At 45.8% G+C, this 13,182-nt stretch overlaps 1 protein-coding gene across 6 annotated transcripts in view; it reads right to left on the bottom strand.

Annotated features, from left to right (window-relative positions):
* Positions 1-13,182, bottom strand: part of kmt2d (lysine (K)-specific methyltransferase 2D) — a 65,258-nt gene that overhangs the window by 15,976 nt on the left and 36,100 nt on the right. For all 6 annotated transcript variants that reach the window (XM_060938464.1, XM_060938461.1, XM_060938463.1 and 3 more), the window contains 13 exons: positions 13,055-13,105; positions 11,426-12,961; positions 11,150-11,317; positions 10,842-10,975; positions 8,906-10,731; positions 8,693-8,816; positions 8,513-8,600; positions 8,366-8,432; positions 8,014-8,246; positions 4,981-7,923; positions 4,749-4,892; positions 4,268-4,432; positions 3,982-4,129 (listed from right to left, as the gene is read on the bottom strand). In XM_060938464.1, coding sequence (XP_060794447.1) covers positions 3,982-4,129; positions 4,268-4,432; positions 4,749-4,892; positions 4,981-7,923; positions 8,014-8,246; positions 8,366-8,432; positions 8,513-8,600; positions 8,693-8,816; positions 8,906-10,731; positions 10,842-10,975; positions 11,150-11,317; positions 11,426-12,961; positions 13,055-13,105 — 7,627 coding nt within the window. The remainder of the gene's footprint in view (positions 1-3,981; positions 4,130-4,267; positions 4,433-4,748; positions 4,893-4,980; positions 7,924-8,013; positions 8,247-8,365; positions 8,433-8,512; positions 8,601-8,692; positions 8,817-8,905; positions 10,732-10,841; positions 10,976-11,149; positions 11,318-11,425; positions 12,962-13,054; positions 13,106-13,182) is intronic.

Raw genomic sequence — 13,182 nt, 5'->3', positions numbered from 1 at the left:
TGATATTTTTCGAGATTGACTGAGATACAATGCTTCCAGAGTCCGAGATGAAAACATTCAAAATGGCGAAATGAGTCAGAATTAGGGTAATCAATAATTGATACACCCAAAATTATAATACTAATCCTTACCTCGGCTTTCAGTCGCTTAGCGCAGAGGTCTTCAACAGGGGGGGTCGCGAAATCGCACCGGATCACTCATATCAACAAAAATATTCCTGCCCTGGCCTCCGTGCAGGGATGCAAACAGCGCGCCTTTCGGCGGATGCCGCCTTTTTCACGGCTGAATCGCGGAGATCCGATTTAAAAAAAAAAAAAAAATAGCGATGTTGGCTCATGGAGCATGAGGCATGAAGTGTAAGGATGAGAGAGAGGCGGTTTGGGTCGGGAAGCTGCGCGCATTTGTGCAGCCTGGCGCAGGTGTGCGCGGCTTCCCGATTTGAACTGGTTTTTTTTCTCATCCTTATGCTTCCTGTTTCATGAATTAATATCGCTCAGTACCTGAGTATTAATGTTGAAAGAATCTTCAGTGAAATGGTCCGAATACAGTTTGTGGGAAACAGTAGGTGCAAAGTTTTTTTCAACAGGTGTTCTGTAAAGTTGTCCTACCAAGCCTACTGCACATGCGCGAAGCCTACTGCGCATGCGCAGGTGAGCCCACACTTTCCTCAGCTTCGGGTCTTTGGGGAATGCAAAAAAACTTACTCCAGGGCATTTCCCATTGGAATTATCGCAACCATAAGCAGCACAATACACCATGATGTCCAATGTACTTTAAAGACTATAAAAACAATTTTCTTGTCATTCACTTCTCCATTCATCTACCCGCTTGTGCTGTGCCCGAAAGTTTTTGTGACGTATGATCACGTGACAGCGGCTCTTCCAGTTGCAAAAAATGCATATCGGAAGTTGAGCAGAAATGCCATATAATCATCACGAATATAACGATTTTGCTGAATTTAATAGATGATTTTGTATTTGTTGATGCAATGAATTCATATTTTTAATGGAAAGAAACTGATATAGCGTGCTTTTATGTTTCATGTCCCATATCCTTTAACTCAATCGAGTTACAACCGGTTTTATTCGTATTAGAAGTGACGTCACGACTGCCGCCCAAGCAGTTTTAATTCAAAGTTGAGAAAGTGGCTGGACCCTTTTTTTAACTGAAGCGCTGTGCACCTTGTTCTACAAAGATTTCCTTCCCACGAGCTACGAAGCATCGGACCAAGAATTCTTTGTTTTACTATAGAAGTCTCTACGGGCTCCTGTGAACTCAGCCTCTCCAAGAAATTCCCTGTGCTTCACGGAGATCTCCACATCGGTGAAAACTCCAAAAGTCTCGGGACATCATCTCATAATCTCGCGTAAGACTGGCATTTTTGGGCATAATCAAAAAACCTAGTCTTAGGAATTAGCTTTTATTGAAGTAGTGTGAATTTAAACTCAGGAACGGTTTGTTTACACTGTAGACCCGCAGCGTGTCGAATTGAATTAATTGTTCTATGTTCTCTCAATTGTTTAATAGATAGGCTGTGCATGCTTCTCTATTCCTCACTAACACTAAGTTCCTTATCACACATCTTGACCTCATCAAGATTTCAGTGGATTTAGTAGTGTTATGAGCTAGCTTCCCTTTGTCTTAGCTTAGCCACACGAGGTTAATCTAGGCCTACAGAAACACGTGGCCGCTCACAAACACACCTTAGCTAGCTTTCCTTTGTCCTAGCTAGCAACACAAGGCTAATCTAGGCCTCCACCACGTGGACACACAAATATATCTTAGCTTAGCTACACAAGGCCTATACCACGTGGTCACAAGGCCCCACACCCACAAACACACCTTATGCCGCTTTTCCACTACCAACGCGGCTGAGTCGGGCTGAGCCGTGCCGTGCTGAGTCGAGCTGAGTGGGGCTGTTGGAGTTGCATTTCGACTACAACCGCGCTGAACCGTGCTGGCTGGAAGTGGGTGGACACATTGGGTGGAGTTAGCGAAAGTGGGTGGACGTCACGTGATGTCGTTAGGCGGCGCAAACAGTGACATCAGTGACCTTTTAAGCGGTAGTCTCACGACCCGGATAGTAAACAATAAACATGGAGGACATGGAGTCGTTAGTGTTGCTGGTCTTGGTGCTGTGGCTTGTTGTCACCGACAACGCCAACAGATACTGGCAAGAGCGTATAGATGAGGCGAGGCGCATAAGGCTTCAGAAATTCTCGTAATAATTCTTCTTCCGGGTTTACAGATCCCAGCGTGCTCGCTGGGCGTGTGTGGGCATGTGAGGACACTCCTCCTCACCAATCAGTGCACAGGGGAGTGTCTCCTCACGCCCCTAGCCTCACTCGGCTCGGTTTGGCTCGCTTCAGCCCTACTCCAAAACCGTGCGAGTTTTGGGTGCTGAGTAGGGCTGAAGCGAGCTGAGTCGTGCTGCTCTGAGGCAGTCGAAACGCGAGCCGTGTCGGGCTGAAGTGAGCTGAAAAAGGGTAGTGGAAAAGGGCCAATAGTTAGTAACAGAGCTAATCCTTTGTTCTACTTAGATAGCACCCCTTTGTCTTAGCTAGCAACCAAGCTAGGCCTCCACCACGTGGACACACCCACACAAACCATATCATATTTGTATATAATGATTCCATCTGCTACTATCCATTTTTATCTTTGTTATAATAAATTCCATTATTATTGAAACTGTGTGTATTTATTTGTTGTGCTTAATACACTTGAAGTTTCCCAATCTCCAAAGAATTCTAAAAGGTGCATATAAGTTATGTAATATGGTAAGTGATCATAATTTGGAATATACCATAATTTAGCTGTTTGGTAATTTATTATGAAGCACCAAAATTAATGGTATTAATTAATGAGACTGATTCCATGAGTGATTTAATGATAATATGAGACTGATTCAATGAAAACAATTCAATGAGAATGATTCAATGAGGATGATTCAAACGAGACTGATTCAATGAGACTGATTTCAATTTAATTATTAACCTTCAGATCTAATGAGATTGATCACTCAATTACCCAAATGCACCTACATTGCTAAAACCCAGGACGGGATGGGACATTATCACTCAGGCAGTGACCTCCCCACGGTTGTTGCTAAAACCGGTGACGTCCCGTTCCGTCCCAGGTTTTAGTAATTGCCTGAGCCGAGCAGTAATGGCGGAGTACTCGGTATGGAGAAAATGGAGAACGAGTGGACCAGCTGTCTGATTTCTCCGTTGGATATGCTTGCCTCAGTAGCAATATCTCACCCTTACACGGAAGAAGCGACTGAACGGAGAACTGAACGAACAACTGAAAGTCAGATTGTTTCAAAACAATCGGCCACAAGGTCGACCTTCAAGAAGCGAGAACACAGACGGGTAAGACGCGACTCTCATTTGGATACAAAACAACAAAAACACCACCACTCGTTGTTTACTTGCATTTAGATTAATACATGTAACTTGTATTGTGTGTTTAAGTTACGGGTATAAAATTATTTAATTTGCTTCAAAATGTGATTGTTTCAGTTCATCTGATTATTGAATTAGCCTTTTACGTTTTATCAGTGAAAATGCACGCATGTACATGTACGTTGCATAAGTTATAACGCCTATCCTGTTTTAATGAGAGTCAACCCACAATCAATGAAGTCGAATCAGTCTTAGTTGAGCAAGTCGGTAACGGTATTTCTTACTTTCACCATAAATTTTTATTTATATGACTTTGGTCTATAGCTGTCAAAGGCCTCGGCCTTAAAATCGGTTCCCGCAGTGACGTCACGCACTCAGGGCTGGCTGGCTCAGCGGGGCAGCTCGAATGCCAGCTTTGCGGTGGATTTTAACTCTCAAAAATATATTTTTTATTCCCATTTATGCATCATACAAGAGTCAAGGATGGAGATACTATCCACTCAGGAATTTATTTAAAAATAAAGGTTCTGCGTATCTCCTTTAAGTTGATGTTGGCATAAATTATCACTATAATGACCTGTGGTGTCCTCCGAAGTCTCTCTCTCTTTCTGGCTTTCTGCTAGTTCCTCTACTGCAGTCACTCCATTCAAAAGCTTGTGTTGCACTGAAGGAGGTGGAGTTGGGGGAAGTGACGAAGGTGGTGTTGGCGGATTGCTTAGGTTATTCTAATTGCAGAAGAGAGCAAAATGAACAAAAATCTCAGCATGGAAATTTATCTTACAATCCACCAGAAACCTGCAAACCCTTATACAATAGTGGACGTCATATTCAGAGATTCATAGTAGCTTGAAATTAGCTTGTACCTTAGTGAGGAGCTGGGAATAGTAGTCTGGAATATTGTCTATTACTGCATTTCCAAAAGAGCCCTTCAACTGTGTTTTGCCGTTAGCTGGACTGCTACCAAATGGAGCAAACAAATCCAGGCTAGCAGTAATGGAGGGCTCCATCAAAGGAAGAAGAGACAGTCCCTGAGAGGTTTTGAGGAGAAACAGTGAATACTAAATACTGTTCAAACCCAGGATAATAAAGTGCTGCACGATATATTGTAGGTTAATCCTTAGTGCAATATTGGATTTGTGATGCCGAAGCCTGCACTATTTAAGTGATCACAATCAGTGGTGCAGACAATTTTCTGATATGTGCACTGATAATTTACTTTAAGGCAAGTCATTATAGACATACAAATCAAATGGATGGTCTTTACAAGGTAACTAATCACAATATATTTTTGTTTATGTTGTGCAGCTTTAGTAACGTTCTTTCTCTCGTTTTCACAGTCCTTACTTGTTTCAGCTGCTTCATTATTGCTTCTGTTTTGCCAACCTCGTCTTTTTTGTTCTTTTTTCGAGCATTTGCTCCCCGCTCTCCAGCCTTTGTAGTCCGCTTGGCTTTCGTTACAGGTGGTCTTTTAGTGATTGACTGGAGGTCCTAATAAAACAGTAGGTGAAACGAGCTGAGAGTAATCGCTTATTCATGGACACCTCACATTACTGAAAAACTATTTGCAAGTTTTTACCTCCATGTTACGTGGTGTCTCCTGAAGCTTTTGCTCCAACATTGCTAGCTTACTGTTGATATGTCCATTTATTTCATTGTGGATACCATCAGATGTCCTCGGTGATGGTACCTGAAGACTCTTGGTTCGAAGGAGCTTCTGTAGAAGTTGTTGGCCTGTCTCTGTTCTGGGAATCTGGCCCATTGTGTCACCTGGTGGATTTCCAGGGCCTGAGATATTACCGGTATTAAGGGAGTCACTAATGATTTCTCGCTTAATAGTTGCAGAAGCTGCCTCTCCGTTATCTCCCGAATCACAATTAATCTCTCGAGGTTCCTGTTTTATATTTTGCAGTGTGATCTTGCACATATCCTTTTCATTAGACATTTCACCTTCAAACACAGCTGCTGAACCTGATGGTTGTGATAGGTTTGACACTGACTTGGGTGACGGGCCATTAAGTGGAATTGCAGTTGTTGGCTTTTGGGCACCTGGAGCCTGAGGCTCAGACTTGAGACCTGATCCTTCTTGTGAGGCCTTAACTGTAGGTGATCTTAATGGTGAGGCTGCTGTCGCTCCAACGTTACTAAATGGACTGTTTTTTCCAGCAACACAGTCTGATCTAGATGCGGTTGATGGGTGGTTAGAGACAGAAGTAGTACCAAAGTCATGTTTATTAAAAGATGCTGGACTTGAACCAGCCTCTTGAACAGTGGAGCCAGCAGGAGAACCAACATGAGAAGGGGAAGCCTGAAAGGGGCTAAGTGCTCTCACACCAAGACAGTGCCCTTGGCTTGGTGGAGTCTGGCGTATACCCATGATTTGTCTTTGCTGACCAGAATGGGGGCTGCCAGGTGATCCCTGACCCATAAGTTGACGAGGAGACATTGGTCTTGCCATGTGACCTAGAGGCGTTGGGCGAACCTGGCCAACCATTTGCCGTGCCAAAGGTACCTGGCTTCTCATTATTTGATGCTGCTGCTGCATCATCTGCTGCTGCTGTTGTTGTTGTTGTTGAGTGGTCGTGTTGTATTGAGGCGAGACTCCTTGTGAAGTTTGTTGAGGGTGCAACGATCCAGCATTCTGAAACTGTGGAGCCATAACAGATGACTGGCCTATTACTCCTTGCTGTTGTGAAGATCCAACTGGACCTTGCTTCGCAGCAAACGCAAAGGGGTGCTGCTGCTGTGCTTCAAGCCCTGGCATTCTTGGACCAACAGGTTGTGGGCCTTGAGGACGAATTTGGCCCTGTGTCTGTCCCTGCAATCTCAGTATCTGACTCTGCTGTTGAGCCTGCCGCTGAGCAATCATTGCCTGAAATTGCTGCAACTGCTGGTTAGGAGGTAGATGACAAAACTGAGGGTTCTGTCCAATTAAGGCCTGAATGTTAATTGGAGCTTGTATTTGAGCAGGAGGTGCACCTGACCTTTGAGCCATTATTTGTTGACTCCTATTTAGCTGTTGTTGGGCTAATGCATCTTGTTGCTGATTTGGATTACCAGTTATTACAGCCTGATTCTGGCCACTCTGCTGTGCTAGCATTCCCTGAACTTGTGCAACATTCTGACCTCCCTGTTGTAGCTGCTGAGCACCATAACACATTGGCTGACCTTCCTGTTTCACTTGTTCTGTCTTAAGGGAGTTTTGCCGTTGTAGCGCAACTTGCATCTGTTCTTGAGATTGTAACCCACTCTGTTGGTTGTTTACATAGCTATGCTGTTGTGCTGAGCCAGCATTCTGTCCTGGCTGCTGCTGTGTTGCTTGTTGTTTTTGTTGAACCATATAAGCAACAGTTGCTGGTTGCTGACCAACTGCACCCTGCAGATCCCCACTTGACCCGTGCTGCTTCTGGATTGGAGTCGAGGACCCAGCTTGCTGGGGTGGGGTTTTAGGGCTAAGGATTCCACCATCTTTAGAAGCTGGGCTTTTAACATCTTGAGAGAGGCCTGAAACTCCCTGCTGCAAATTATCAACATTTCCTTGAACACCGCTTGAAGGGGGTGTTCCCATTGTCCCTTGCTTTTCTGAGGCACCCATCTGTGCCAGTTGCCTCTGCTGCTGTGTTATTTGCTGCTGCTGTTGGAGCTGTGCAAGATTCTTTGCTGTATTCTGCTGTTGCTGTGAAAGAAGCATGCACTGTGCCAGAACACTTTGCTGCTGAGGAGTAAGCTGGCCTTGTGGCCCTCTAAGAACATGCTGTGGTTCACTGGAAACTTGCTGGCCCATCAAACCCTGAGGTCTCTGCAGCTGTTGCACTGGTTGATTTCCTGCCATGCCTTGTTGACCCGTCATCATACTTTGATTCGGAGTCATTGACTGAGCCATGATATTTGATTGTGTCTGCCCAACTGCCTGGTTTCCCATCATGCCCTGAGGAACCTGCATAAGGCCTTGTTGATGTTGCTGGTTAGATATTAATCCCAGTTGCAAGTTTGGTTGCTGCTGTCCCATTAATGCATTGCTCATCAATGCTTGAGGTGCTTGACCACCTATAGAGCCAGGCTGCTGATTCATAACAGCATGGCTTTGGCTTTGATGTGTCCCAGGTTGCTGTCCCATCATAAACTGCAGTTTTTGAGCCATCTGCCTCCTTTGTTGCATCTGCCTTTCCTGAAGAAGCCTGGGATCTGGTCCTTGTGTACCAGTCCCTTGTGGAAAAAAGCCACCAGGCGGGCCAGGTGGTGCACTGCCAAGTGCCCCAGGGTGAGGAGTTTGGCCTGCTGTAAATGGATGTACTTGTGGCATTCTAACTGGCATCCCCCCTTGAGGAACACCTCCAGGTACCTGACCAATCATCGGCCCCCCTTGTTGACCCATCATCATCTGCCCAGGTATCTTAGAAAGCATGTGGGGTCCCTGGTTTGAGGGACCAGGTGCTAGCATGGAAGAGCCTTGTTGATGCTGCTGCTGCTTACTTCTGTATTCAGCAATCAGATTGGTGTGCTCCTTCTGTTGCTTACGTACCTAGGAGAAAAGAAATGTTTTAACCTAGGAAATGTACAACAGAAGTAAGAGGAACAAGAGCCTAATCGATTAGTATGAAAGAATGTTCACCTGATCCAACTGTTTCTGAATTTTACTTTGCTCTTCAGTGACTAGTTTCAGCTTTTCAGCATCTGCTTCTGCAAATTCACGTCCTGCTTTCTTAGCTGTGCGTTGCTTAGCACAAAGGGCTTTGCGGGATTTCCGATGTGCACCTATCTGTTCCTCCAGAAATTTTAGCTGCATCTGTAGCAGCTGCTGGGTGTGCACAAGCCACTCTTCATATTGGTGTTGTTCAGCATCATCTATTGTGTAAAGGAATTAAAATATAGATACATGGAAATGTACGCTAAAAACACAAGGGGGGAAAAACCTCAAGGACATTCAGTATTGAAATGTTTTAGGAACCGAATGAAGAACATACTGATGATGCCTTGGACAAATTGTGGAGGATTAGGTCGTGGCTGAGCCTTATCACTGCTTTCCCCTTCCTGAAATTAAGAGAAGTGTCATGGTCAGTGAAGCAAAACCTTGTAACCAAGGAGGGGAAAAAAAAGGACAATTCACCGACCTTAGACGCTCCAGAACCAATGTGAGCCTGAGCATCTGCACTTCCTGGTGCTGAAGCCAACCTCTGGGCCAAAAGGGAGACCTGTTGCCTAAAACAGTAAAGAAATAAAGGCATAAAGGTCAGTCACTGCTGTAGGGGAGAACGGCAACGTGGTTTTATACTGAAATCAACAAAAGGTACCTATTGATACCAGGAGGTACATTCATGGGGTCCTGAGTCAACACCCTTTTGATGCCTTTCAAAGCCACCATCTTTGCTTTGGCAATAGGATCCATGATGTCATCAGCCATAAATTTATCCAGATCTGAAAGAACACAAGGTTATATAGTCATGCAATTATGTATGGGGGACAGCATGTTATACAAAAGGCCAGGATATCCACCGTTATACTACCTTTATCTGGGAAGAAGTTGGTAGGGACAGTTTGTGGTTTTGGATGGTGTTGAGGTGGTGCTGCTTGTTGCTGTGGATCGAGCACAGGGTGAATGGTGCTTGGCTGTCCAGCTCGTATCATGGCTTGCGACTGCACCACTGCAACATGAGCTGGTGGAGGCATTGGACTAAGCATCCTCTGCTGCTGTGGGGTTAGCATGTGAGGAGGTCTTGGTACCATTCCTGGTTGACTCACAAGACCTTGAGGCGGACGATGATGGGGTAGTAAGATCTGGCCTGGTCCCCCAGAAGGCTGTTGCTGATTCTGAATAGTATGAAGATGACTGCTCAACCCTCCTTGTAGAGCATTCAATTGCTGCTGCTGTTGCTGTTTCTGAAGCTCCTTCTTTTCATGCTCCAGTAGGTCCTGAATCAACAGAGGCAGTTCACTTGCCTCCAGTGAGCTTTCTACTTTGTCAAGATCAACTGCGGGTGAGTGCTGGCCACCACCATCAGGCAGACCAAGTGGATCTTCAGGTAAGTCAGGATGTGGTGTAGCTGGAGGAAAAGTCAGAGTATTAGCTTGGGTGGGGGGAGGAAATGGAACTCCACCCAAGCGAACAGTGCTTAGTGAGGCAGGTGAATTCTCTGGCTGAGTTGAGATCTTGGATGGTGTTCCACTAAGAAGCAAAGAGACAGCATCACCCATCTCATCTTTAACTACAGTCTGTGCTGACTGTTGAGGATCAATCAAGCTTTTCTCTTCGAGTTTTACTGTAGCAAGTTCACTGGTATCTGAAGGCTCTGTCTTGGGAGGAAGAGAAACACTGGAAGCTGTGGAAGCCTCAGACTTTAAAGGTAGTTGTGTGGAAGCTGCAAGTGACTGCTTGGCAGTTACGCCAACTTTAGGTTTCTCTTCCGCCTTAGTGCCTGAACCCTCACCTTCTGCTTCAACAAGCCGTAACTGATCAGAAAAAACATCCTTGGGGTCACCTTGATCGAGTTCAGGGTCAGTGTATGCAAGCAAGTCAAACTCATCACTATTAAGCAGATCATCCAAATGGGGATCATTTGTTTCAAGGTTGTCAAGGTTGCCCAAATCATCATCCCCTTTATCAGGATCCAAGTCAAGTGCAAGATCATCCTCATCCTCGACTCCAGCTTCTGGCCCTGCTTCTCCAAGGTCTTTTGCGGCAAAAGGATCCTCAAGGTCAGCCTCTGGTAAGTCAACAGTTTCTTCTGCAGACTGCTGTTCTCCCGTAGCATTGTTCTGAGAACTCTGCTGCTGAATAGTTGTGTGGGAGACAGGAGTGTCTGAATGGGTAGATGGGACCTCCTGTGACTGTAGTTGAGGTTGAGACGGAGGAATATTGCTCTGCTGCGTCATTAACTGGCCCAAATTAGGTTGTGGCAACCCAAGTCTGGGACCTTGCGCACCTTCTCCCTGAGTAGTAAAAGAAGGTGCTAAGGATGTTGAGACAAATCCAGCAGGCATATCCTGCTGTGGTATAAACAGGCGTGGTCGGGGCTGAGGTGCCCTTACCAAAAACTGGGGTCCAATTGGTAACCTCTGAGCATTGTGTTTTAATTCTATGAACTGTGGTGGAGGTCCAGAGTGTTGCATTGTCTCGGGCCCAGTGCCTTGTGACACAGCAAGAGGATTAGGCATGCCTTGCATCCCTTGCATACTAAGAGGGTTGCTTAAAGGAGCATTAAGGTGGTGCCTGGGTCTAATTTCCATCATGGATGGTTGTGGGAACCTCCGTGGACCAGCAACCTGACCTTGCCACTGTGCAGGAAATGGTGGACGTGGATACATCCCCTGGGAAACATTAGCGCCAGGTTGCCTATAGACATATTTTTAGAAATCTAAAATGTATTAATGCTGCATGTCTTACTTATTAAATCATGCATTTGAAATAGAACATGTGATACAAAAGAAATTATACAAACATACCTTAGTACATTAGGGTCCATGATACTAGGTGTTCCAGGAGGAGTAGGATGAGGGCGACACAGCTTCTCATCTACTGTTCCCATAGGCAGAGGCAGCTTGCCTGGGATGGCAGCTTGAGCAGCAGCTGCTCTGTCCTAATTGGCATATTATTTTTACAAGACAGTCAGTCAACCAACCACAACAACTAATGATGCACAGGAGATTCCTAAATTAGACGAGATACCAAAAAGGACCAGCACAGTTCACTACATTTGAAATTGTGTGCCATGTAGATCCTTATCTCAACTATGATTGTATATGAAAAATACCTGCGGATAAGGAGGTGGTGCTCGCTGGGATTTATCTTGTTGAAAAACAGCCATTTCACCTTCTTGCCAATTTGGAGCAGTATTAGTAGGTGCATTTGCCTCTTTCTCCTGCCGAAGCGAGTTCCTTTGCATTTTCTGTCTGATCAAAAATTCTCTAAGTCGCTGTTTCTGCAGTGGAAAAGGGAGACAAAGTAAAAAGGAAAACAAAGGACACTGTTAACGAAACTTGATTAGATGCCACTAATGATTTTGTACCACTACAAATTGCTTCTATACCTGTCTATGCTTTTCAAGGTCTGATGGATTAAGGCCAATAAGTGACTGGTCCTGTCCAGCTGAAAGGTCAGGCAGCTCTTGAGTGGTTTGTATGACTGGTAAATGATGTCCATCTGGATTTCCAGCTGGCAGCTGTGTCTTAGCATTTAAATCAGCAGTCATGGTTGGTGGAATAGATGATTGCTGGGAAGTTTTTACTTGTTTTGAGCTTACTGCTTGAGGTTGGCTAATCTGAAGGGGATCCATGCTGGGGCTGCAACTAAAACCAGGTGGTTTTCCACTTACTGGATCACCTACTGATGGTGAACAAGGAGGCTGCTGGTTGGAATGAGGTGATCCTCTAAAGGGAGCCTCTGTGACTGCTGAGGCTGGACGAGGAGGTTTGTGCAGTGAGGTGAAAGGATCTCTGGACTGAGGCCGTGAGGGTGGCCGTGAGTGAGGGTCTGGAGACTGAAAGCGTGGGGTAGCTGGTGACTGCACAGAGTGTCCATCATTAGAGAGAGCTCCTGGAGTAAGAGGAGAACTACCTTGTGATTGAGGGCTAGAAGCAACTTTTGGATAAGATTCTTGCTGGGGTATAGGCGGTCTCTGAAGCAAGGTGGATGAACCGTCTCCTGACTGGGGCCGAGGTGTAAGAGGAGACTGGGCACATGAATCAGAAAAAGCAGAGGGAGACTGGCGATAGCTCTCGGGAGGGTGATTAGGAGAAAGACTAGGAGGAAGTGGAGTAGATGAGGTCCCAGTATCACCCTGATGCATGCGTGGTGTCATAGGAGCTTTGAACAAGCCATCTCCAGAGTCCCCCATCCCTGCAGGGGAATTTGTGCCTAGACCAGTAGAGGCACGTGGAGAAGGAACGCTCATGTCTGCTCTGTTCTGCAGCATTCCTCCTGGCGATGACGCAACAGTAGAGGGGGACGAAGCTGAAGTGTACTCCTGTCGGCCACGAATTGGGTCTCCATGGGGAGTTGGGTGGGGTGGGGAGAACAAAGGAGAGTCTCCAGTCCCTATTGCCTTTGGCCGAGGAGACTCAGGCAGCCCAGCGGGTTCCTGAGATGCCTGTTGGGGTTGGGGTGGAAGGATCTGCTGCTGAGGTTTAAAGAACGGGTCAACCTGCTGAGCCTTGCGAGGCGTTCCTGGCTGCATATCGTGAGAACCAAGAATGGTTGGCCGTCCCTGAGGAGCACCCTGTGGGCCAGGTAAAGGGTAACCTGAGGAGGTCTTCAGAGGGCTAAAGGAAGGCTGTGAATAAGGAGTTGACGGTTGAGACTGAGCATGAGGGGACTGAGATGGAGGCTTGGGAAAGGAGTCGATATGAATGTCTGTTGAACCTGAGGCCTTCAGAGATCCATCTGGAGAAAAAACTGAAGATGCAGTACCTGGGGTAAAGGGAAATGCGCTTTCAGCAGAGCTAGGCTGAGAGGGAGTGGAAAGAGAGCCAGAGGGTGGCGGAATTTGAAGGTGCAGACTGGGGCGCTCCCCTTTTATCCTTACTGGCTCGGTTTTAACAGGCCTTAACACCTGACTTTCTGCTTGCTGTCAATAACAGAGGAGGAAAAAAAAAGAAGAAAGATCAGTAATGTTTTCACTAAATCTGGAAATGCATCAAATTGATGTTAAAATTATTACCTTCTGTGCCTTGCTAATTCTCTGAGCTGCCCTGTTATCTTTGGCCTTTTGCTGGAAGAATGAAACAGAACATAAGGAGGGAAATATCAATACTTGATCATATGCTAATGAATTTATGCTATATACGT

This window comes from Neoarius graeffei, chromosome 13 (genome assembly GCF_027579695.1).
Source record: "Neoarius graeffei isolate fNeoGra1 chromosome 13, fNeoGra1.pri, whole genome shotgun sequence".
Classification (NCBI taxonomy): Eukaryota; Metazoa; Chordata; class Actinopteri; order Siluriformes; family Ariidae; genus Neoarius; species Neoarius graeffei.
This window is presented reverse-complemented; position numbering and strand designations above follow the sequence as displayed.